Source organism: Diplotaxodon limnothrissa, linkage group LG11 (genome assembly GCF_057381915.1).
Source record: "Diplotaxodon limnothrissa isolate DT_005_m linkage group LG11, D_limnothrissa_male_GT1.1, whole genome shotgun sequence".
Taxonomy (NCBI): domain Eukaryota; kingdom Metazoa; phylum Chordata; class Actinopteri; order Cichliformes; family Cichlidae; genus Diplotaxodon; species Diplotaxodon limnothrissa.
Window position 1 is genome coordinate 1,969,544 of NC_140606.1, and position 26,933 is coordinate 1,996,476.

General features: G+C 43.5%; 1 protein-coding gene across 1 annotated transcript; it reads right to left on the reverse strand.

Moving 5' to 3' along the window:
• Window positions 1-222: 222 nt before the first annotated feature.
• hace1 (HECT domain and ankyrin repeat containing E3 ubiquitin protein ligase 1) lies at window positions 223-26,933 on the reverse strand. Its single transcript, XM_085366087.1, has 24 exons — window positions 26,687-26,933; window positions 25,310-25,364; window positions 25,024-25,113; window positions 24,364-24,468; window positions 22,656-22,731; window positions 22,430-22,561; window positions 21,399-21,481; window positions 21,142-21,238; window positions 20,945-21,046; window positions 20,759-20,865; window positions 18,657-18,807; window positions 14,488-14,789; window positions 13,111-13,179; window positions 12,882-12,969; window positions 9,595-9,706; window positions 9,080-9,177; window positions 8,863-8,950; window positions 6,870-7,019; window positions 4,093-4,289; window positions 3,722-3,853; window positions 2,350-2,448; window positions 1,821-1,891; window positions 1,614-1,727; window positions 223-1,373 (listed from the first exon to the last, which is right to left on the reverse strand). Exons 1-24 carry the CDS (start codon window positions 26,775-26,777, stop codon window positions 1,271-1,273), a joined length of 2,712 nt encoding a protein of 903 aa, XP_085222213.1. The 5' UTR covers window positions 26,778-26,933; the 3' UTR covers window positions 223-1,270.

A 26,933-nucleotide genomic window follows, 5' to 3' on the forward strand; every position in this document is an offset into this window, starting at 1 on the left:
ATTTACACCTGTCCAGGCAAACAACCTGCTGGTAACCCCGCCCCTTTTTAAAAAAAACCCCAAGTACAAACGTTTGCCTCTGCTGCTTAATGGCAACATGTCCGAGTGTTATTAGATAAAATCTCAAAGACAAACATCAGCAAAAATATCAATACACACCAGCAACACCAGTGTCTGTATAAAAACACATTTGAAAAAATATGACAGATTAAACGATCTCTACATTATTTATATGCTCCCTTTACAAAGAGGAAAAATAGCTGATACATTAATGGCACGATGCCCATCTCTTTGAACGCAGTGTTGTATCAACAATAACAAAAACTGAAAAAGAGTCCTGCTTTCAAAACGTGGACTCTCTTCATCATCATCATCATCATCAGTGCTTTCAGCGGGGGAAACGTTTCATCACCCATCCAGCTGACTTTGGTTTCAGCTTTCAGGGAGGAGCCTAAAAGAAGGTTTAAATGACAAAATCTTATTGAATACAGTTATAGCGGCGCCATGACAACGTAGGACAAATCTGTCAAAGGAGGCGCCGCCTGTAAGAGGACATGGAGTCTACATGTTTACAGACTTGTTCCATGTTTCAAACTTTGTTTCGTGGTTGGGTTTTTGATACTTTGTGCAGTTGGTTGCTGTGTTGGCTTGTTGAGTCATCTAAGAAATAAATGGCAAATGATTACGACTATTTTTGGTCATGTAATTATAAAACCAAAGGTATCAAAAACCGTTCACTGTTATTGGCCCAGGTATCAAACAGTTACACAATACTGGCCCAAAGAGTAAACGAACGATGAAGGCCTGAGACGGCACAAAAACAAAACGTGATTCCATATATTGTGATAATGTTTATGATGCACTTTGATATATAATCTCAACACAATGTGTGTTGGTATGTGTTTTCAGTACAAAACGTATCTTCTAAATAATGTTTTAATCCTAAATAAATATCTGCATGAAAAACAGTCCATTGAAATACATGATTTGCATAAATCACCTAAAAATGAAATGCTGGGTGCTGGTTTAGCTCAGTGGGATGAGGAGGCGACCACATGCTGCAGGTTCTCCCTCTGCACTCCTGTCAGTCTCTGCTGTGTCTCCAATGAAAGCTGAAAAATGAAATCCTGGCACAGGCGTGAAGGGAGATCTGGACCTGTTTAAGGATTTTCCCTGTTCATCCAGCAGAAGAAGCAGCTGACTGCAAAAGGGTCGTCTGTGGAGGAGGAAGGAGGTGGAGGCTGGAGACGGTCAAACCTGCAGACACTGCTCAGGCCATGGTATAGCCATAGCTCCCACAGTGCAAAGCCACCAGCAGGCGGTCCCTCAGGACCTCCTTGCTTGGGTATTCTGGAAGTTTCAGCATGTTGATACTGTGGAGGGGGTAAAGGCGCCATGACCAACACAGCAGGGGAACAGCTCATTCTTTACCAAAACAACTGCAGCTATATTAATGACCTGTATGCTTGGTTTGAAACTTTCTAAGAAAGAAATGATTTTATGTACTTTTCCCAGTATTTATTATATTTATATGTAATTTCTCTCTATTGGAAAATGAAGGGGGGATTAGCAAATGATAGCAGGACGGAAAAAAGAGATCTGTTTCTAATTACCAGGTACTCGAGGTAGGCAGCAGGTTGGAGGTGTACGGGACTGCAGCAATAGTGAATTTCTGTAAACCGCTCCCACCCATCAGGTAGGCAAATCCTCCATGAGGAACCCTGGAACTGGACGAGGATTATATTAGCACCATTCCCTTTAAAAGGCATTTACACGTTTCTATATTTAAAAAAACTGTAGAAGGAATCGAGCTGACAAACCTTCCCGTGACAAACTGAAGCAAGAGAACCCTCTCCTCCTGGGTCAGGCCCGTCACCACGTCCCAGAACCACTAGGGGGGAGGAAAGCTAATTAGCTGGCAGCTAAAGGACATCCTCATATTACTGACAATGACGAACTTCACTCTGTCTTTTCCTACGGAGCCATGAAGTAAACGTTTCCCTATAATCAGTGCTGTGTTCAAAATTAAGCAGAGCGTGACAAATACATGCGACGTGTAAACTCCATGTCAGCTTCACGTATTGTAGAGTAAAATTTTAATGTGAGAGGAAATCAGAGCAGGTGAAGAGATTCTCTGGTGAAAATTAGGAAACACTCGGTTTAAAGTGCAGTCACAGGCACAGACTCAGTGTTTTTCAGGAATTTCAAAAGTTATTTTTTATAGTTTTGCATTATTGAGTTCTTTTGCAATTCTTTACAAAGTACTCAACGAAAATGTGAAGGTGTCTCTGGTTGACTCAGGTCTTGTGTTCAAGGATTTGGTTCTTGTGTGGTAGCAGAGGGGCCCACCTGGATGACTGGCTCCTGAGTGTCGTATCCACTGGTGTACTCAGTGTTCCTACACCAGTCCTGCACATCAATCTCGGGCATCCCTGATAGTAGGAGCTCCTGTATGTGTGCACGTACACGCAGCGATGCAGCGACGTGCACACAGAGAGAAAAGATACTAACTGAGACGAACACAACAGGAGAGCACAGAGCTCCTCCCACAGTTCAATGGTTGGTTGAGCAATACACTCACACATGCTCACTAGGGCTGCCACGATTAGTCACTAGTCACGATTACGTTGACTATCAAAATCGTCGACGACTGATTTAATAGTCTTCATTAGGCCTTCATTTCCCCAGATTTGAAGGATGGATCGGGTGTATACTTCGTGGCCCAACCTATCCCAGAATTCATAGCGCGGCCCAGCTCAGTTTCCAACAATGGCGGCAGCTAGTTAGTTTTAACTTTACTCTTATTATTCTTTCTGGGTCACAAAATAAACGTTTAACATATTTTCAGGCGAGAATGTAGCTGTGTAAACCTCAAATATCTGCTCAGTTTATCAAGACACCACATATTTTCAAAAGCGCTCCGACGTTTTCGGAGACGTCTGTTACCCACTAGCTCGATAGCGAGCCGGGGTTTAACGCTCACTAGAGCCGTGAGAACACCGGACTCCCGGCAAATCGTTTTCAAACCCACCGCCGTCTTTCGCTACTCAGGTTAAACATGATATATAAGTCGTTTAGATAACTTAAAAATGTTATTGTTTGGCTTTTTTTAGTATTTTATTTGTTCCTGAGTAAATCTCTTTGGCTGAGATTAAAGTTTTTACACAGCTGAATAAACGTCAAGCAGACAGCTGATCATCAGAAGTGTGAGATGCTCAGAGTTTACTCCGGTGTCCTGTTATATTTTAGATAGCAAGGAGTTTATTAAACTTCACCGAAACAATCTGCAGATTTCATTAAAATTTAATAAACTATCATCTTGTCTTTATTGTTAGTTAGCACCTGAAACACTTAAAGCTGTAAGCTAATGATAGTTATATAAGAGCAGATGCTGCTGGTGCAAGAAGCTGTAGTTTTACGTCCAATGGATGATGATCTGATTAGTCGTCTATCAAAACAATCGCTTGTGGCAGCCCTGATACTCACACACTGCAGTGTGAGTATGTGTGACTATGGCCATTTTACCAAACCCAAAGAAAAAAAAGTGTACCTGGAAGCAACACAGCACCTCCACACAGGAAGGCCCCAGCTGGATGGTGGATTTCATGCTGTTAAACCAAGCAGCCTAAAACCTCATGGTGTTGAGGTCTGAATGTGGTGCCAGTAAGGAAAGAACAAGGATAAAACTAACAAGAAGAGTAACTTGAGGAGGAGGACTAACCAGTTCATATTCGTCAAAGAGCTGAATGAGCGAGGCGGGGATGAAGGTGTGGAATCCCTGCAGGAATGCATTTATCTGAGGCTGGATGGCTCGAGTCATCCTCAGCTCTGTCACTAGCTGCACATACTCGGCCTAACAGAAGAGGCACACAAAGACACCAAGCCTGAAGAGATGCCGACTGACAGAAATGGAAAAGACAGAGTTTATACATACATGTCATTTTTAGCACTCTGCTTTAAGCAACAGCAACAGGGAACACTGAGGCACAAATAGCTGACATACAGTGTTACGCTTCATCCCTTCACCAACCAAATAAGTTCCTGCATTCCACTGACACTGGGACACGTCAGACTGTATTTGTGATGACTGACCTTGTTGTCCTGGGTGACCAGGATGCTGGTCCCTCCGGGTTTTAGTGGCACTTCCTCCATCGCTCCGAACACATCAGTCTCTACTGAGAAGGTGAGCTCCAGGCCCAGATCGCTGATGTCATTGTCCAAGATCCACTGCAGATTCTTAGCATACTCTGGATCGATAGAAGACACGTCCTGGTAATTCACAGGGATACCTGTGAAACGCACAAGACAAGACGTCACCACACAACGTAGCACTAGAAACAAAAACACTGGAGCCAAGGAGGTGATATAATCAGACATTTAAAAAAAAGTCATATTACACTATAAAATATGGGGAATTTGGACGCCATGTCAACACCTCATCCTCATTGTGCTCCTCATCCTGCTGAAAGAGGGCCCGACAATCAGGGAGTGCATGGTCTGCACCAGTGGTTGTGTAGATGGTACATCGCCTGAGGCATCACACTGCCTCTGCTGGCTTGCTGTTTTCCCATAGTGCATTCTGACACCAGATGTTCCCTCAGGTGGGCGACGTAAAAGAAAACATGATTCATCGGATTAAGCCACTTTCTTCCATTGCTCCAGTTATGATGCTCATGTGGCCATTATTAGCATTTTTAGCGGTAGACACGGCTCAGCAGGAACAACCCTGACTGGTCTGCAGCCATGCAGCCCCATGTGCAACAAAAAGTGATTCACTGTGTATCCTGACACCTTTGCATCAGAACCAGCATTAAAACAGTACCTTATTTGTTGGATCGGAGCCTACAGGCATCACTCCCCACACGAATCAGTGTGCCTTGTCTGCCCATGGCCTTGCACTGGTTCTTTTGCTCGATGTTTCACTATGGGAATGACCTTGGCATGATCAGCTCCAGTGACATCGTGTGTTAATGACAGATCTGTTGAGATGTGGTCAGGGCTCCGCCCCATCATTCTAGCATGGCCAACCAGACGTGTTAGCTGGACTGTGCTTAATATGTCCTCAAAAGAAATGAACTCATAGTTACATTCTGTAGAACAGCAATCACATCGAAGAAAGCTGTTCCAGCAGTTTCCTGGTTTTAGTTAGCAGCGTACCCAACGTTTGTGTAACTCGGGCTAACGCATTATGGCAAGCCTTTTTAGTGTCTAGCTAGCATCAGCTTGTTAGTAGGCCACAAACCATGCTAGTGTCACACCACATTAGATGGTTAGCCGATTCTAGGGTTTGGCTAGCATTAGATTTGTCACTACCCGATCCGTACCACGTATGTGCAAATCTTACGTCTCTTCTGCGCTGGCTAGTAGAACTCAGCTAACATGTCATGTTGATTCTCACAGCAACTAGCTCGGCCTTAACCCCAGCTGCTAGTGCTTGCTACAAACAAGCAACCCTGGTGTGGCTTAGTTTCACCCCTTTCTGTTACCATGACTACGGCTCCTACCCACGCTGGTCAGACTGAAGGCCAAAGAGGCGTCATCCCACCCGTCCATTATGTGGTGCCCCGATTAAGAGCAGGGACACTCACCTGTGTACATTTGTAATGGCACTAAACATGGCCAGGCTTCTCTGGCGGACCCTCGAGGCTGCCCCCACTGTGCTGAGATGCCACAGAAGGTCTTGGAATGGAGGTTGAGAGTAGCAGGGACTAACTGACAGGGTGCCTGCTTGCCAGCTGCTACTGCTGCAGGTGATACGCATCATCTACGAGCCACCACGAGCTGGGCAGACATGATTGAGAAAGATCCCCCCCACTCTCCTAACATTTGAGGTCCTCCTGGATCAAAACATGGCTGAGCTGGGTGGTAAGGACACAGAGAGTGATGCCAACTCCAACCTCATCAACCTAGGGAACATGGAGGAGGAGGACTCCACGTTCCCTGCAGAGCAGTGCAGATCACCAAATGGGGCAGAAGTTGCACCCCCAGTAGACACCAACTTGTATGAGGTCTGAATACCTAGTTGCCAAGCTAGTAGTCCCATGGCCAGCAGCCTAAGATATTTAAAGGGGAAAACACAACCTGTGTGGTGGCAAGAGCCTTCCACCAGCAAAGAAGCTTCTACCAGCAGTCCCAGTTGGCATGAGAGAAATGAGGCACTTCTGTTCAACCCATTTTAAGAGCAAGCTTCTGACCCAGGGGTGCTGGGTCACAAGCTGGATATCCAAGAGATGGGTGAGCTCCGGTTGACCAAACCCAGGGCGGCAAGGCAATCTCAGCTTCTTCTAACATATCTCTGCCCAGGAAGACAGATCGCCTCAACACATTCTTCCTATCAAAGGATGCACAGGTATATATGTAAGGATAAGCGAGTTTGGTGTGGAATAACTTGACTGGTCTACACAGGCCAATCCACAGAGTCCTGACCTCGACCTGACAGAACACCTTTGGGATACGTTGGAGACTGCGAGCCAGGCCTGCTCATCTAACATCTGTGTGTGACCTTACAAATATGCTTCTGGATCAAAAATTCCCATAGACCTCATGGAAAGCCTTCCCAAGAGTTGAAGCTGTTATAACTGCAAAGAGTGAACCGACTGTATGTGAAATCCTATGGATTACAAATGGGATGCCACTCAGGTTCATATGCATGTTAAGGCAGATGAGCTAATATTTTTGTCAATACATTAAATTAAAGGCGTGGGACATATTAAAGTGTTTCTGGATATTATCACTTACAGTCTAATTTTTCCACAGATCCTGGAGAAACATTGAAGGGACTTTCTCATCAGTCTGGTGTTTGGTGCAAAACTCAAACTTTATTACTTAAAGGTAGGTAACATCAGGTATTAGCAACCAAAGTTTCTTACCGAGTATGTGTTTGTAGAATGAGCGTGTGAAGTAGATGTTGACCAGCTGCCGGTGGTACAGAGCGAGACCCAGAATCTGACCTGCGAATCGAAAGTAGTTCAGATGGTCTGGGTTCACTGATGAGTTGCTGTTGGGTTGAAACGTTGTACCTGTGGATCATAGACACAGTTTGTGATAAACAGGTGTGTGTGTGTGTACGGTAAGTACACTTTGTTTGTTTCAGCGTCTTAGAGAGACTCATCCTGAGACACTTGCGTCTGCTGGTGGAGCCCTGGCTGGACCCCCTGCAGTTTGCTTATCAACCCGTATCGTGTGGAGGATGCCATCATCTACCTGCTGGACCAGGCTTATTCTCACCTGGACATTGTTGGGAGCACTGGGAGGGTCATGTTCTTTGACTTCTCCAGTGCTTTTAACACAATCAGACCATCACTGCTGGGGAATAAGCTCACGGAAATGCAGGTGGACGCCCCACTGGTAGGTTGGATCACGGACTATTTAACAAGTCGACCACAGCATGTTCGGCTGAAGGGCTGCCACTCAGATAACATCCCGAGCAGCACGGGGGCGCCGCAGGGGATGGTCCTATCACCCTCCCTCTTCACCCTCTACACGTCTGACTTCAGGTACAAGTCACAGTCATGTCATCTGCAGAAACTCTCTGATGACTCAGCCATTGTGGGCTGTATCAGACGGACAGGAGGAGGAGTGCAGGAGTGTGGTGGACAGCTTTGTTGAGTGGTGTGAGCTTAACCATCTACAACTTAACATCACAAAGACAAAGGAACTGATCATGGACTTTAGGAAGCAGGCTCCTCCTCCTACCCCTGTCACTATCAGAGGGGCTGATGTGGAGATGTGTCCAGTTTACGGTAAACACTGTAAACTGGACTGGACCAAGAACACCAATGCTGTCTTTAAAAAAGGGCAGAGTCGGCTTTTCCTGCTGAGGCGGCTCAGGTCCTTCAATGTTTGTAGGAAAATGCTGACCATGTTTATCACTCTGTGGTGGAGAGCGCTGTGTTCTTTGCAGCTGTGTGCTGGGGCAGGGCGGTGAAGACAGCCGATGCCAACAGGCTGAACAAGCTGGTTAAACGGGCTGGTTCTGTCCTGGGTGTCAGACTGGAGAACCTGGAGGAGGTGTCTGAGAGGAGAATGCTAAAAAAGCTTCTTTGTATCATGGACAACCCCTCCCACCACATGCACGCCTCCATGATGGACCATCGGACTCATTGCCCCGAAATGCAGAACTGACCGCCACAGGAAATCCTTTGTGCCGGTGGCAATAAAACTGTACAACTCCTGAGGATTAATAACAAAGCTATTCTGTTCCCATTCAGACCGTGCAATATCACCAACAGTTGTTTCATGTATTTATTCATTTGCACAACACTATGTCACTTTTAGAATCACCTGCACTGATAGCTAAGCTATTTATTTTTCAGGATACAGTTATATTGTTACTTTGTTACAGTTATTTGATCTTATATTTTGCACTATCCTACTGTATATTACTGTATACTAGTATTCTTATTGTATATATTGTATATCTTATTCCTCTGCTCCTCTGTCTCTCTTGCTGCATTGAGCATGTGTATGACAAAAGAATTTCCCTCGGGATAAATAAAGTTCTTCTTATCTAATCTCATCTCTCTGGCATTTATTCTCTCCTCTCTCTCTCTAACACAGTGCTCTTGCACAGCATGACTTTCATGACTTAATGCATTTTGTAGATTAACTTGGGAAGCAGTCGTGCATTTTCCTCTTACAAATTTGTAAATTATGATTCTACAGAGGCAGTCGCCATTGAGCAAGTATTGGGGAGCCATGCTAGTTCCTAAGTGCGACTAAACTGTGCCTCATCTTGTCAAGCACGTCAGTACAAAATGATCTTAATAGCAAGCAGTGGTCACACAAACATGGCATGAGCTCATTCTGTGGATCACTCTGTACACCTGAACTCTTGTGATTTAAAGGAAAAATGCCACGTACCATCAGCTGACTGAGTGAACAGAGCGTAGTCTGGGTTGATGATCTCATTGGATAGAATGTCAAACCACTCCCGAACTACACCTTGGCCCTGAAACACACACACACACACACACAGACACACACACACAGACACACACACGCACAGTACTCTGCGTCTTTAATACAAACTACAATACTACTGTTTATACTGTTAACAGCTGAACTGCAGACAACTCACCATACCCTCCTCGCCATGGAAACGAACAGCAATGCCTTGTTTGAGTTTTTCATTGGTGGACTTTGACACCATCTCACAGCTACTCCTAAATATGGAATCTGATGGTGATATGGGGAAATACAATTTATATTTTGTCGAACAAACGTTTTCATACAGATCTTCGGTTTTATGACGGTTGAATGTTATTTATTAGGGTCTTCTTGTCATTTCCCATTCAGCTGGTGCACATTTTGGACCAGTTTGTTCGACCAATGGTATTTTGAACCTTCAATGGCCCAACTGCTTTGGGCAGACCTGCTGTATGTTTCCACGTTTGTTTCTGTGTTACGACACTAGTAGACAGAGTTTATTAGATACTTTGTTACCTTTTATCATGTTACTTTAGGTTTTACACCATACAACACCTTCAACTTGCCAACAACCCTCACATGGCCACATTCACAATCTCATTCCGTATGCATAACCCTGCAAATGACATCAGCGACTGGACACGAGCAGCTTAAGTGTGTCTGTACCTCTGTGGATGAGCAGCACATCATTCTCATTGACTGGACGATGAACCATGTCAGAATCCGGCTGGCCGGCCAACAGATGCTCGTAGAACCACTCACACCGATCCTTAAAGGGCTGACGGGAAGACAAGACTTTATTTCACACTGCACAGCACTTTCTCAAACTAATTATCACTTGGCTGTGTTTTCAATTTTAAGGTTGGGGAATTTTTCAATCCGAGTTGATTCCTCAGGAAGTGTTTTGTGCTGAAACGCTCATCTGTAATTCAGAGCCAAGGCCATTTCCATAATATATGCCTTTATTCTCCAAGCACCGAGGAGTGAAAGATAGAGTGCACTGAGAGAGGAATAAGGAAGCCTGTAATTAAAACAAGGACCTACTCCCAGGTGAGCTATGATCCATGGACTTTCATGCTGCAGCTCAAATATAAATACTAAAGATAGGATAATTAATATAACTCAGAACAGCCATTAAAAATTAATGAAGCTGAATAAACTTTTCTTAAGACAAGTGTTCTCGCCGTGAAAGGAACACTTGATCATGAAATGACATGGGGTCACTCAAAGTCTCACAGGACTACAAGATAAATAAGGTTTAAATCCATCGGCCGGGCGGGACCTTTCTGTTGGCGTTTGTACATCCTGCCCTTGGTCTGAGTGTGTTCTCTCAAGGTTCTCCAGCTTCCTCCCACAGATCACAGAAGTCCACTTTAGGTTGAGTGGTAGTTCTAAATTGGCTGCAGGTTTGCGTACGAATAGCAGTCTGATACAAAAAAAGTCAGGTACAAAAAGTCAAATGTGAAGACGGACTCTTCAAAATAAGCAGCATGGTAAAATAAAGTTATTTGGCTAAAGAAAACAAAATTGTCAGTGTTTTTCTAAATAATATCACACTGATCCAACTTTGAAACGGCTTCTGTGCAGAAAGCAGTTTGCTTAGCACTGACTTTAACCACGAGTTATCTGTCATTCAACTTTTATTGTTTCATTTATATCAGAATAACAAGCAGGCTGGCTACAAAGATCATTTTCTTCTTCTTTTTCAAGCACCTTAAAGGATCTGTTGTCAACAAGTTTTGACAGTGTCTTCTAAGCCTAATGATGGTACGCTAATGAAGTCAGGAGACTCAGAGAGTAGGCCTGGCTCACAACCTCTGCTGTAACTAATCACAAAGCTGTTCTATGGGGTTGAGGTTAGGACTCTGTGCGACCAGTCAAGTTCTTACAAACAAACAAACCTGCTCATCCATGTCTTTATGGACTTTGCTTTGTACACTGGAGTGAGTGATTCAAAAGACCTCTATGAGAGAAAAACGTAGGGAACAGTTCGTCCTGCCCAGGATAGGGTTACCAGGGAGCCTTCCAGGAGCAGGGCATGGGGAGGGTGCCTGAGGACGGGCAACTGGTGGCCAGGCCTTAGCCCATGGGGCTTCGCTGGGCATAGCCTGAAAAAGGGCATGGGCCCATCCACCTGTAGGTCCACCACCCGCAGGGGGTGCAGTAGGGGTAGGCTGCAATGTGTGCAGCAGCCAAGGGTGGAGACCCTGGTGGACTGATCCCCAGAGTTGCCTTTGGTGAGAGGTGATGGGCAAGGGTGGGTATCTGTAGTATCCCCTCGGCTTGCTGCCTGTATGTTAGGGTTTTGCCCAGTGGGTTTGTTCCCTGTGCCTTTGGGTCGGGGAACGGGTCCTGACTGTTGTCTGTGCTTATAGACCAAACAGTTCAGAGTACCCGGTCTTCTTGAACCCCCTCGTTAGGGTGCTTGAGGGTGCTGCACCTGGGGAATCCGTATCTTACTGGGAGACTTAAACGCTCATATTAGCAACAGAGAACTGAAGAGGGGGTGAGTGGGAGGAATGGTCTGCTAGATCTGAACCCGAGCGGTGTTCTCAAACGACAGTTTGTCTATAACAAACACCATGTTAGAACACAGGGGTGTCCATAAGTGCATGTGGCACCAGGACACCCAAGGTTGCAATCGAGGTTGTAATCGTATCAACAGATCTGCGGCTGTATGTTTGAGACACTCAGGTGCAGAGAGGGGCTGAGCTGTCAACTGATCGCCACCTTGTGGTGAGGTGGGTCAGTAGCGGGGGAGGGCGCTGGACAGACCTGGGACACCTAAACGTATAGTGAGGGTGTGCTGGGAACACATGGAAGAGGCCCACGAGCTCGTTCACAGAGCTTCGTTAGCATTCTGAGGGAGACTGGGGACACTGAGTCCAAACGGCCCATCCTCAGCACCTCCATTGCTGAAGCTGTTGCACTGAGCTGCAGCTGCAAGGTGGTTGGTGCCTGTGATGGTGGTAACCCCGAACCAGATGGTGGCTGAAGCAAAACCCGGGTGTGGGAAGAGTTCAGAGAGGCCATGGAAAAAGTTTTTTGAACTTCCTTAATGAGTTTGTGGCAAACCTTTAAGCGACTGAGGAGGTAAAGGTGGTGCTCTGACTGCAATGAGTGTAGTGTGGGTGGAGCGCTGCTGACTTCAACTGAGGATATTATCGGGCAGTAGAAGGAATACTTTGAGGATCTCCTTAATCCCACTGACACATTCCTGTAGAGGAAGCAGAGTCTGTGGATGAGAAGGATGACTCGTCTATCACAGGGGGCGAGGTCACTGAGGCAGTTAAACAACTTGTTGGTGGCAGAGCCCCTGTGGGAGGATTGCCCTGAATCCCTGAAGGCTCTGGATGTTGTAGGGCTGTCTTGTTTGTATGTTGTAGAGGCATGAATGCCTCTGCTGCTGCCCCTAATACCCAGCCTCAGATAAGCAGAAGAAGGTGGATGGATAACTTATAGATTAATTAATAAATGTGGGATCAAGAATGGGTGGTAGGGTCGTCAGTGGGGTGAGAATCACAAAATACTGGTGATAATGAACTAAAAAATGTCAGGAAGTGTTACCACCTGACCGAGAACTCCGGGGCTTTGCCATGGAGAAAATGAAAATCAGAGCTGATATAGAAGAAGAGATGCAGGTCTGCAGGTTTGCACCGTGGGAAGTCGGATGAATGTTCCAAAGACAAATCTTTTGAATACTAGTACTGCTGTACTTATTCTTAGGGACACTATAGGACACACTATAGGAAGGAAGAGAAACTATTCAGCAGAAATAAAGGGCGGTTTTATTAGCTCATCAAAATTATTTAAGCTGTTTACAGACACTGAGCTGCACCACTGCCTCTGTAGGCAGAAGTGGGGCTAATGATGGCTGCCTTTATCTTTCCAGGCAGCTCTCTTTCTCTCTTGTACATAATAGGTAGTCATATATTTATTCGATTATGTCTTACCTGGCCTTTAATGATATGCATGAAGCGTGACATCAGCTCTGGACATTCAAGGAGAAAGTGGAAGTGGTTAAAGATGATCTTTGGATTTCTAAGGAGGAGGTCCAGACGGAAATATAAGGGGAAAAATGAGAGAACAAGGAAATGAGAGTGGAAATCAATTCAGAGAAAATACGTTTCTGGATCAATTCATACTTTCTAATGTTTATGTTAAAGAGCCATGTTGACTCACCTGATAACGAAACACTTGAGCACATCATCATTGTTGCAGACAAACTCAATGAAGCGGGGTGATGTCATTCTGGGTGTGGAAACAGAGAGAGGTCAGAAGGTACGAGAAACAGAAACCAGAGAAAAGACAGAGCAAACTGAAATGGGCAACAGCTCACTTCATGTCAATAACAGTCCACATTTCCTTGTTAATTAAGCATCTTTATAGATCTAATCCATAAATGTCCACTAATAGTGTGGGAGCAAATGGGATGAAGCATGGCTGCTTCCAGTGGAATCTGCCTCAGATCAGTCAGTCTGACCTGACATGAATGTGAAATATTTCATTTCGTTTTAAAAAGGAAGGTTTGGGGGAGCTATGTCTTCTGAATTCAATCTGGGAGCTGGTTTCACAGAGGAACCACAGCCTGATGGCTGAAGGGTTTCCTCACAATCTAAAGTTTTGACCTGTGTTTTGACTTACAGATAGATATTTGGTTCATAGTTTGCTATGGGTGCCTGCTTCAGTCCTTAAAGAATCAGTCAGTTTTTCCATGGAGTGTATTTCTTCTGATCTATACAGCCGTGATCTGTCCTCGGAGGATCACATTTATCCTCATTACGGCTTTGTTACTTACAATAGTAAAATTCTGAAGCGATGTATATCTTTAGGTTGGGTAAAAAACATCATTCTAGGTTTTGCAGGGATATCACAACCAAATATGTCCTTGAAAATTAAGAGAACTTTATCCCAGAATGATTGCAGATTTATATACAACCATTAATATGATTGGAATTTGGTATCCGTATGGTCTCCAGGGGTTTACTTTTTACATGTGAAGTAATAACGAAACTGATTAGATTGTTTCCTGATTAAAGTATCTTCATCTTTTAGAGCTGTTTGGAGATTTCCAGTCACTTCCCGACAGTTTCAAGCTCAGTTCTCTTTCCCATTTGAAAACATTTGATCATTACACATTAGCAGCATTAGCAGTAGTTGGATGTAGCAGTAGTATTGTAACAGAACTACCACAGTAATAACTAATGATGAATGATAAGAAGAAAACTGAACACTCTGGATTGTATAGCTGCAGGTCTATTTGATTAAAACTGATATTTAACAGTCTCTATGTCAGCAGATGGCCGCCCCTCCCTGAGCCTGGTTCTGCCGGAGGTTTCTTCCTGTTAAAAGGGAGTTTTTCCTTCCCACTGTTGCCAAAGTGCTTGCTCATAGGGGGTCATATGATTGTTGGGTTTTTCTCTGTATCTATGAAGCACCTTGAGGCGACTTATGTTGTGATTTGGCGCTATATAAATAAAATTGAATTGAATTGAATTGAAATGATGCCATCTGATGTTTACTACCATTGGATCTGACAGAGGGATGCAGAGCTCATACCCTTGGGGCATCTGACAGGAGCAACACATGTAGAAAGCCTGGATAACAGCACTGAGTCGACTGGCTGTCATGGAGATGACGTCCTCCCCGTCAGCATACGCCTCTGATTCGATGACAATCTGATGATCCAGCAAGGAGGGAAGCTTTGGCGTGGACCCATCATGTTCTGACTCACGCTGTTTCAGAAGCAGAGAGGCTATATCGCTGCTGGAGGAGGAAGATGGGTTCTTCCTATTCCTTTCCAGCTCTGTAGAGATGAGCACCAGCCACTCATCCAGGGAGTGCCATAGTAGCTCCAGAGGCTGCAGGGTGACAGACAAGGGACAAGAGGCTTGAGGAGGGAAACAGAGGATGTCTGCAAGTAGGGCTGGGCGATATGGCCTAAAATCCATATTGCGGTATAATTTGAAGCATGTGCGGTAACGATATATATCGTGATATATTCTTTTCCTCTGTATAACGTATTTTACACACTATAAGGTGCACTTAAAATCCTTTAATTTTCTCAAAAATCGACAGTTCGCCTTATGTATGAATTCTGGTTGTGCATACTGACCTCGAACCAATTTTATGTGGTACACGGCGCTCAGAAATCTGAGTGTTTTAGTACGACTTTGGTAAGCTATGAAGCCGCAGCACTTGATGGATTGTCAGAGCGTTAAGGCTACCGTAGTCAGGAGCCTCGCGGAGGAATCTGGGTCCTAAACTCTGTCTGTTTCAGGTCCCAAAGTCAACCGAACACTGCAGCATCACTGAGAGTTAAAAACTGTCTAAATTCTTTCATCTTTAATAAAACAATCAGCATTGCTGCTTTACCAGGTGTAACAATTAATAAATTATGTTTTCATGAATGCCTGGATGTTAAACTTAAATTTAACGGAGTTAGAAGTTAGCAGGAAGTTAGCTCGCTAGTTTCCACCTAAACATGATATAGCATGTTCTGACTGAGAGATTTCTGAAAAAATTCAAACGTACAGCTCTGCTATCACTTCCAACATAAATGAAGACAGGAAACTAAACAGCAGTGACGTTTGTAGGGTTACTGAAGTTGGGCTAGCTGGTATATAATGATGTGCTACTTGACTGCTAGCAACACAGCTATGTTAGCATAACTGTTAGGTTGATTTTGATAATAGCTGCCATTATTGTACTTAAATTTGTAAACCTTGCCTTAAACTGCATGTTTAGATATTATTCTGTTCCTCCCCTACACATCTACGGTGTGGGGGAGGTAATTAGTTATAGTGTTTAACTGCAGGCACATCCTATGTAAAGGTTCTGTGTCCTTATTTAGTGAGGATGTTTACTTCTTGCCATTTAGGGGCTCGCCTGTGCTTGTATATGGTGAACTATTAAAGTTAAGCCATGTACAGGGTGAGGGGAGGACGTTCACTCCTTTCTGGTGTTCTGGCATACCTCATATACATCTTAAGTTCATGGGAAGGTTGCATCTTGTCTTGTGATATATGGAGTGTATTCCTTTGCAGACAGCATAGTGTAATATCGTTAGGCCTGGCTGAGCAGGTTTCACAGGGTCATATTTTGACCCACACACAACGACAGGCTATACTCTGTTCTGTCACAGTACGGCTGTGTGCAGGCAAAAGTAGGACCCAAACGCAAACTCACAGAGACAAAAGGTAAACTCAAAAAACACAGCTTTATTGCTGGCGTGGAGTGGGACACGAAAAACAATACAAAATAAACTAAACTGGGAAAACTAAAGCACAAGGAGCCACAGGGAAAAATCACACAGCTATGATGGAGACTACGACACTGACAAAGAGAAGCACAGGGCTTAAATACACAGAGGGATAACGAGGGAATGAGACACAGAAGGAGGGCACAGCTGGGAGAAATCAGGACTGGACGAGACAGAGACGCAAAACTAGAAACACTCACATGAGGCATGGACCTTCAAAGTAAAACAGGAAGTATCACACAGAGACGCGAACTAGACACAGTGGAGACAGCAACTAAGAAACCGAGACAAACCATAAGGCAGAGGTCTAAGAACCAAAATACACAGAGGGAAATACTCAGCTTTGAACACAAGAGACTAGACTAGAGGGAGTAACAAAAGACCAACCATGAGATCATAATGCACAATGCAGGGTGACAGAAAACAAGAAACTCAAACATGCAAAGACACACCATAAACAGAACAGAGGGGGCACAGAGAGACATGAAGGGCAGGGGAGACTTAACATGGGTTGAAACACAAGGGGGAACTAATAAGCAAATCAACATAGGAGGCCTAATGAGCTAAACATACTATAAACATCAAAATGAACTAAAACTCAAAACACTGGGTCCTAAGACCCAGGATCGTGACATGTTCACACAAATGCCTGTTTAAGATGTCACGTATTGATGAAACTACGCATACTCATGTAACCACAATAAAAGGAGCGCTATGGGAAGTCCGGCTGAGAGTTTGACAGGGTTCAAGTGAAAGGAACAGCGCTTAACCTCAGTTGGCCTCCCTCGTGCGAGAACACACAAAGAGCTCTGTCTTGTGTCTTGTTTTGCTGCTGCAATTGGTTGTCTAAATTGTTCCAGCAGGGTTTGTACTTAGATAAACCCAACAATAACCTTAGCACAGTGAAGTTGGAGGATGAATGCTAACTTTTTTCCACTCGATAAAAGTTAACATGAGGGTTCCCGATGGTTAGGGACAAATGCAATCGCATGGCAGGATGCTGTAAACGGACCAAACTTCAGTCAGGAGAACAACTGAGATATTCCATCCACAATACGAGGTTAGTCATTAATATACTGCAACAACATGGGAATACAGCAGCTGCCAGAAGATTCAGCATTAATGAATCAATGGTACGGAAGTGGAGGAAGCGCAGTTTTTAGCTTTCCCCATATTCCAAAAGTGCTTTGTCTCTTTGCTATTATGGCATCATTTGCAGATGACCTCGCTTGCAGCTGCTGCCATGCCTTTGACCAAAACAAGCGCAGCTTGATGACACCATCAACATGCGCTATCGCGGTAGAGCGGTATAGTCAAAATCTCTAAATTTCTATCGTTTCTACCGTATACCGTTTCTACCGCCCACCCCTACCTGCGGGTTCTATAAAGCTTAATTCAAGACTTCAGCTAGCTCAGACCAAATTAACAGAAAGCTGAAATGATCCAAATTACATTTATCCACCTGTGCATAATCCATGAACGTTATAACTCTACTACATGTTAAAGGAAAGAGACGGAGACTGAAACGACATTAAGATGACTCTGTAGATTTTACTCTAATTAGGTATAATCAGCTGGTTCAGTCCGACTGATGGCCTATAAAAAGTTGTCTCATTATCAGGTTGTCATACAAGAAGCATCTCATGATGGGTTAAACCAGCGAGATCTCTCAAGACCTTTGCAACCTTATTGTTACAGAACATACTGATGGCATCGGTTATAGTAGATTTTATAATAAACTATTGACGGTTCCAGTGAGCACTGCTGAGGCCATAATCTTTAAGTGGAACAAACGTCATTTCACAATAAACAGGCCATGACCAGGTACCCCCTGCAAGATTTCAGACAGAGGAGTGAAAAGAAGAGTGAGAAGAGTTGTCCAAGAGTCAATAACAACTTGTGGGGAGCTACAGAAAGACGGGAAATCAGCAGGTACAGTTGTTTCAAAGCACATTTAAGGTTTGCTGAACAACATTTAGACAAGCCTGTGACATACTGGGAGAATATAGTCTGGTCAGATGAGACCAAAATTGAACTCTCTGGATGACCCATGTTTGGAGGTCAAAAGGCACTGCATATCACCCCAAAACACCATAGCAACAGTGAGGTTTGGAGGTGGGAACATCATGGTGTGGGGCTGTTTGGCAGGATATGGCACCCTCATGCTTTATCTAACTGAAGGAAGAATAAATGGGGAAAATGTACCAAAATTTGCTGCCATTTACCAGGATGAAGAGATTCAATGAGGCTGGACCTTTCAGCAAGACAGTGATCCAAACGCACATCCAAGAAGACTTTCAGTTAGTTTCAGAGAAAGAAGACCCAGCAATCACCTGGCATTCTATTCTACTCTAGCACTAACTGCCAACTTTTACCTTTCAAAAGAACAAAACTTTCCAGTTGTACTTTCCTTTTGTTCTCTTCAACAAGAAATACAAAAGTCTTTGTACGCTACCAGATGTGTTACCTTAAAAACTTGGCTGCGTGGCGTCTTGTTTCCATTGTAGCCCATGTCATTGCCAGTGTTTGGTGATGAAGGCCCCAGGCGGAACACATGGCAGAAAATACGAACAATTCTCAGCAGACTCTTCATCTGCGCTTCATAACTGCTAGACAGGCTAAGAAAAAAAGACAGGAAATAAACACACCTTAGCACTGATTAACTATTGTAGTAGCTTGTAACAAATGCATGAACCTGGATAAGATGCAGTGTTTGTTGGTCTCCTTGTGCTGGGTCTTTTCTTGCTTTATATCTATACACCTTTAAATAACTCTGAGTTACTGAACAGCCTTTTTCATGACACTCAAAATTGAGCTCAGGTGCATCCTGTTTGGAACCACCTTGGACCTTGGACTAGAGCAAAAAATTCATCTTTCAACAGGAGAACAACCCTAAGACAGCCACGATAACAAAGGGTGGCATCGAGACCACTCCGTGTGTGCCCTCTGGGCCCCAGCCAGAGCTCAGACTTGAACCTGCCTGAAAATTCTAGAAGGATCTGAAAATGGCTGTGCACTGATGCTCCCCATACAAGCTGACAGAGTTTGAGAGGTTCTGAAAAGAATAATGGGAGAAGAAATTGCCCAAAAATAGGTGTGAAAATATCCAAAAAGGCTAGACATCCATCCATTTGCTTCCGCTTATCCTTTTCAGGGTCGCGGGGGTGCTGGAGCCTAACCCAGCTGTCATAAGGCAGGAGGAGGGGTACACCATGGACAGGTCGCAGGGCTAACACACAGACACAGACAATCATTTGCACTCACATTCACACCCCACTAACGGCATATCTTTGGACGGTGGGAGGAAGCTGGAGTACCCGGAGGGAACCCACGCAAGCACGGGGAGAACATGCAAACTCCACACAGAAAGACACCGAATTGAACTCTGGACCTTCTTGCTGTGCGGCAACAGTGCTAACCACCGTGCCACCGTGCTGCCCTTAACAGACAATTGCTTTTAATTATTGCTATGTTTATACTCAGTGGCTTAACTATCCTTGAGACATGTATGGGAGTTGATGTGAACACACTTGTGCTAATCTGACTATTTGAACCAAGTCTGGAAAATCTAGCCATAGATGAGAGCAAAAGGTTAAACCCATTTATAAAACCGTGTCTGTTCCCACTACATGAAAAGAATCCTTATAGACTATAGTGAATCAAATACTCCAGCAAGCATGAGTCAGGAAGGTGACCAAGATCCCAACAGTGATATCTTCTTCTGACCAAGTTAATGGCTGAGTATACATAAGTATACATTCTCTTAATGATAAACACATTTAAGTCCAAGAATTCTATCCCTACAGCAAGGTATATTCTGCTATAGAGGTCCTTCTCCACAACACAGAGAGTGAAACTGGTCACTTAAAGAAAGAAGGAACACACGTCAAATACAGCAAGCTTCTTAAAAGGTTTTTCTTTCAGCATGATAATGACCGAAGGTTCAGGGCAGCGCTTGCATCAACCACTAAGCCAGCATTAGCACAACTCTCAGCTGCTGTGTTCTTCTCAGTTTGTCTTTTTACTTTGGACATTTTTCCCAGTGGAAAACAGTTGTCACACTTATTAAAGGCCTGAACGCGTACGTGTGTACCAGCAAAGTGGGGATTAGTAAGTGAGATTAAGAGAAGTTGAGCAGGACCAAGTAGCCGACATGCCTTACCCCACTGTCAGAAAACACAAGTTCCCGCTGGTACCTTTCAACCTCGCACACTAACTCAGGATCCTTCCCTACCAGGGAGGTGACATTCCATGTCCCAATCGATTTGGGGGATCGGTTTGCAAGGGCTGCCGCCCGACACACATTGCACCCAACCTGTATGGCGCCTCCTGCGGGTGGTGGGCCTACAGGAGGATGGGCCCATGTCTCTGTCTGTTACCAGTTTCAGTTAGAAGCATAGATTCCAGTTTATTAATAATAATGTTGTAGTTAATAATAAATTCATTTTTTCTAAGACCTAACATGAGGAAGTTTAAGTTTTAAATTACAGCGACACATTGACACACTGTGTTTAATGGGATAAACTGTCCAGATTTTGGTGAAACATACTCAAATATATGTAATTTTACCTGAGAAGCTTGTGTCCATTGGTGGTAGCCACTTCTGCAAGACTGGTCAAGATCCTGTGGTAATGACTATCACTCTGCTGAGAGACATGTTCCAGAACCTGTCTGAGCTACACAAACACAAACACTCGTAACTAATCTAAAGTATAAAATAGATTTCTGTGTGACATCAGATACAAATTCTGATACCATGTTCTCTTTAATGTCATTATTCTGCGTCATCTGGATGAGGGTCAAGAACAGCCTGCTATGGTGCTGGATGAGAATCTCACAGGTTTCTCCATATCCTCCCTGAGGGCGGCAGAAAAAACTCAAAGCAGAGTAACACAAACCAAACGACGACAAAATAGGAAGAGAAAAAAAATACTCAAAAATGAAACACTCACCTGCACACAGACATCCAGTGGAGTGATTCCATTGTTGTCAGCGATGTACTTGGCACCTCGAGAGAGAAGGATCTGGGCTGTGTCTCTCTGGCCGTGGCTAAAGAATAATGCAGGATGAGTTTCAATACAGCTGGATTCAAACGCAAAGCTAATCTGCTGGTGCATTTGTAATCCCGAAGACTCAAGATGAAGTGTAAAAGAGCTACGAGCACACTCAGTATCACTACTATTATTGTTATTATGACTGATGACATTACCTGCAAGCAAAGTAAAGAGGCGTTGCTCCAGAGACGTTTGGTCGGTTAATGTCAGCTCCACTTTCCAGAAGACAAAGCACCGTCTGAACAGATGTGATACATGCTCATATCACATACTGGAAATATTTATTATTAGAACGAGAAAACAGGAGCTCAGCAATCAGTAACACAACAGAACTGGTTTGCAGTGCACTGGGGATTTACGTTGCCAAATGGTTTCTAGATACTTCCTTTATGGCTGCAGATGTAATTTTCAGTCTGATGGAAGATTTCAGGTTTGAATTTCATTGAGAAAAAATGTTTATCAAATAAATGTCTAGGTATTTAGTATTCTACGCTATTGCGTGTTGAGCAACAGGTCAGACGTGTCTGCCATGGAATGAATAAGATGAGACCAGATGAGAAATCGATAGATTAGCTTTTGAATATGGCTTGTAAAATATTTACAGTTGTGTGATCTCCTACCTGGGTCCACCTGAGTTGTCCATAACAGAATACTCTGACCACACGTATGGACCCAGCAGATCGCGCAGACACTTCTCCCAACATGTTACTCCAGAAACACGAGGAGTCACTCTCCATGTTAACCCAATAGTTTCACAAATCAGAGAAATGGGCGATGAATGATGCGCTGACACTCGCTAGATTAGTTCTGCCGGTCCTGGCTAGTGCTCCCCCCCGCCCACAGCATCCGTTCCACAGACTCCCGGTTCTGACGGTGAACCCGCCCAGCTGGGTTGCTGCGGAAGTTTTCCCAGGAACCACAAGTAAACGAGCAGTCTGTGGTCTACTGGAGTGATAAGGCACTGTGAGGACTTTAAGGTAAGATGGGGCCTGATTATTCAAGATCTTGTTGAACCAAAGACAATATACTGAACAAATGAACGAAGATGCAGACAATCATGCACACACCTGGAGCAAGTAATGTGATTACTAAGAGGCTGCTAAAGCTGACATGTGGTGTTTTGATCCCTGTGCACTAACAAGCAGTTTATATATGTAATTAAAAAGGTTGCTTCTAATTTGCTTACTGTTTTGTGTCCGTTTTGACAGGCTACATGTAGCGCTGTCTGGCCCATGGCGTCTTCAACATCCACATTGGACACATGCTGGACCAGATCATGCAGGAGCTCTGTTCGCCCATTTACTGCTAACCAGTGGATCTACATTAGAGGTTACAGTGTCACTATCTCAACTACAGGAGTTCATTAAACATCAATCATTTATGATTTACCAAGAGGATTCAAGTCAACTCACAGCAGTCAGGCCTTCATTGTTACAGATATTGACGTCAGCATTATATTCCAACAGTTTCCCCATACACTTCTTCTGTCTGAGGGAACAGTACAGGAAATGGTTTAGTGTCACTGGGCCTCATTTACTAATATTTACAAGGAAATGTTCTTACCCCGTGCAAAAAATTTATTTGCACATTAACATGCATATGTTAATAAATCAGAATCTTTTGGGGCCAAGAGCCTTGTACAATCTGCACATTAGGGGTGGCTGTAGCTCAGGAGATCTAGCAGGTCATCTAATAATTGGAGGGTTGGTGGTTCAATCCCTGCTCCAGTCTACATGCAATGTATCCTTGGGCAAGATACTAACCCCGAGTTGCTCTCAGATGCATCCATTGGAGTAGGAATAGATTAGAAAGCACTTGCATAGAAAAAAAAGTATTGACATGAATGGATGGAATAGGCAAGTTGTATAAAGTGTTCTGATAGAGTAGAAAAGCACTATATAAGAACATGTCCCTCCATTTCTTTATATAAGGAAACACATTTTGCTCCAGGCGAAGCAGAAAAAGTTGTAAGAGTGAACCCTGCACCTCTAAGGCTTCATTTAGATTTCTGCCAGTAATCTACATTGTAACATTGTAACAGGAAACCCTACATCATGAGCTTCGACGTAACCCGAACTGCAACACCTGAGAAATGTGACTACATGTCGGGTTGACGTGGCCCCAACTGTTGTGATCGACCATCTTCCTCCTGTGCACTTCTGGCTTCTTTTATTCTGCAGGTTTGTCAGTGAGAGAATAATCAAGCTACGGTTAAACAAGGTTAGCCTGCACTGTTCCATGTAGTGTTTTGGTTTCTTTACATTCATTTTTTGTTTTATTATAATGTTGAATCTTTTGTGGCTTGTTTTATAAAAGTGTAATTAGACTAAAAGGTAAAAATAAAAATTTATATTGTTACAAATGTTAACAACAATAATAGCAATGTTAGTAACAATATTAGTAGTAGTAGGATTTATTTTAAAGACTTGCGTTTAAATTGAGAAGGCAGCCAGGTTAACATTTGCTCACATGGATGATCAGAGGGACTGTTTCTAAAGCACAAATAGATTCTGGTATGAAATATTGATAAATCGCTGATTTATGCTTGAAACGCTTTAATACATGACTTGACCACAGATTTGTGGTTGTCATTGGTCTTTCATCAGCCTTTCTGTTTTACAGATTTAAACCCCATGACTCAGATTTTGCCATCTTAAGGTCCATCGACTAGAAGTAAATATGCATAAAGATAAAGGCTTATGAAAAAGAAAAAGAAAGTGATTCATCCAGTTTCTTCAGTTCCACTCAGCATTTCATAAACAGTCCTTACAGCACCAATCCCAAAAAGTTGATTCAGACTGAAGACGTCACTTGACAACACCTGAACTTTGTAAAACACAAAAAGAAACGTCATGATTTATTTTAACATTAGGTAGTCAGCTTATCTATAATAGAAAACAGTAGGTTGATGGTTGGTAGCACTGAGAAGATTGCAATTCGAAATCTCTCATGAAGCTCCACCTAAACGAACAGCATGATGAGAAACAAAGTGTCCTGTAACACATGAGCTAAAAGTCCAGTATTGAGACACCCTGACATGAACAAAGGTGTATTGTAGTAAATATAACAAGACAACATATCAGAAATGAACATATAAACAGATTAAATACAGCAACACACCCATTCCTGGCAGCAAGATGCAGAGGGGTGCAGCCTGAGATGTCCTGATAGTTTGGATTGGCTCCTCTCTTTAGCAGCAGCACCAGACACTCCAATGAGCCACAGCTGTACACAGAAAACAGCGTATTTAGTGCAGAACAACAGACTAGGCAACTCTCTGCATGTACACTGAATGAGAGACTGTTTGTCATCTGTTTGACAAACTTGTGATTGTGGTACGTTACTTTTTTAGATCTTTTTCACTCTGTCAGAACGACTCATGATTTAAGAAGCGGGACAAAGTTGTTTGGACTTTATAAATTATAAATTAAGAGGGGAAAATACTTTTTCACTGCACTGTATTTCACTGAGCAAGCACCATTACTAGGAAATGTGCAGACGTAAAGTGGGAACTACTTATGGCCTTGGTGTTACTTTTTGATTCCACTAAATGCTTACCAGAGACTGAACCAGTGACAGCAAGCTGGACAGGTTTCTGCTAGCATCACATTAACAGGACTTACAGCACAACTTATTCCACAGTTTAGAGTTTATTTTGAAACAGAAATCGTTTAAAAAGGACTACTTTAAAGAACTCTTTGAAAATATTCAGCAAAGTAAGTAACTACGAATTGAATGTCACAGTTACATTTGTGATTACAGCTGTAAAGTCTCTCTTACTTGGCTGCGATGTGTAGCAGACTCCTCTTCACTCGTCCAAAAGCATAATTCACATCAAACTTGGAGTTGAGCAGCAACTCTGACACTGATCTGAGGGAGGAGTGAACATGTAAAAACATGTCAATCCTTCTGCAGCCGTAGATTAGATGTGCAGTGGCAAGTATACTACTGCCTAAAGTAAGCAGACATACCATAATATACGTTTCCATCTAATGCAGTGAGCCAAAACGAGCACATAAATAAAAGTGAATGAATTAGTGATGAGTACAGTCTGCTCCACGTGTACCTGTGCTGGTCTGCCATGACCATTGGCATGAGTGTGTACACCGCTGTCTCATTGTCTGTGGTGAAAATAATGCAGAAAATATCAGTGAAAGCTAACACCTGACAAAGACATTACGATTTATTAGCAACGATTCATCAAGGAATTTGAATGACTTGATTACAAAAATCAATTGTTTCCTACTGGAAAATGGGTAAAAGGAACTTTATTTGATGTCTTAGTTTAATTGCATGTATACCTTTTTATGTGACATTACTGTACTGAGACCGTTTATTTGTTTTCTCATTTAGTACAACATTTACTTGAAAAGCTTTCGTTTTAATATGACGTGTAACATACCAGGGGAACACCACTGGAGGGATAAAACAATCCTTCCAAAAACATTCACTTGTGTCTAACACAGTCCAACATGTCCCAGAGGAGTTGAGCTGGGCTGGAATTAGGTGACTGAAACCATTAGCACATGACCGACATCGTTTTCATCCTCGTGGAACCGTTTAGCCTCGACAGGCTCGGCGTCAGCTGTCATTGCTCACGTTAAAGCTAGGAAAGGTGAGTGATATTCCATCATGAACAACAAAAAAGGTTTACTTAAATAAAGTTCAGAGCGAGGTCATCAGCAAATTGTTGTTTATTTCCCCTCAAAATCATTTGTTTCACTACATGTATTTTACCTAGTCGCCTGCCAAACCAATCATGAACAGCACAGCTCTGAGTGGCACAAAGCACCTGTTACCTTGGAGAGACAGTAGTTGATGCCTGCATTCACCCTCTCACTCACGTGAGAAACAGCTGTTCATCTGGGGTTTTGTTTATTTTATTTTTTTCATTTCAGTTTTACTTATATGGCGCCAAACCACAACAACTCTCAATTCGAGGCACTTTATGCCCCGAGTATTTTTTTTCCAGGTGCCTCTTTTCAGTCCTGATGTAATTACCTCTGTCCTTTGCATGTCATTAACCTGACTGTACTTTACCTGATGCTTCTACTTTGTGTTTGGTCCCATTTGCTGTTTGTGGGCGCTCTGTCCTCTCCTTCCCTTGGCTCTCAAAAGGCCACAGCAGCTGGCTGCCCTCCCTACACCTGCGTTTGCTGGAAGTCTCCTCCTGTTTCATCTGATTGCTGCGGATTCAGTGTAAAATCTTGGCCACACGACATAAAGCGCGTTGAGAGAACTGTTGTTTTGAAATTGCGCGTTATAAATAAAACTGAAATAAAAACCTGAATTTTGTGTCATTTTGAATCTTTACAAAGGGAAACTACGTTTTCCAAGCAGCATTGGTGCCTGCACCGATCAACACACACACGTAATAACTGATGGGGAGATCACTTTTGTCCATTATCTAATAAATGAATGCTCGGTCATACTGCATCGCTACCTTCCGGGAGTTCCACGGTCCTGGCCCGGCGAAGAGACCGGGTCAATCGACTGAGCTGTACGTTGAGCTGCTCCATCGCCCGTTCCATCATAGATGGACGGTCCACGGGGTTAAAACTCGGGGGAAAGCCTTGGTCGTGGGGTCGGTATCTTTCTAATGCGGTTGTGTTGTTATCTGGTGTCTTCCATTGGCCAGACTGTACACAATGATTTATGAAGCTGTTATTGCCATATTCCACACTTCCTGT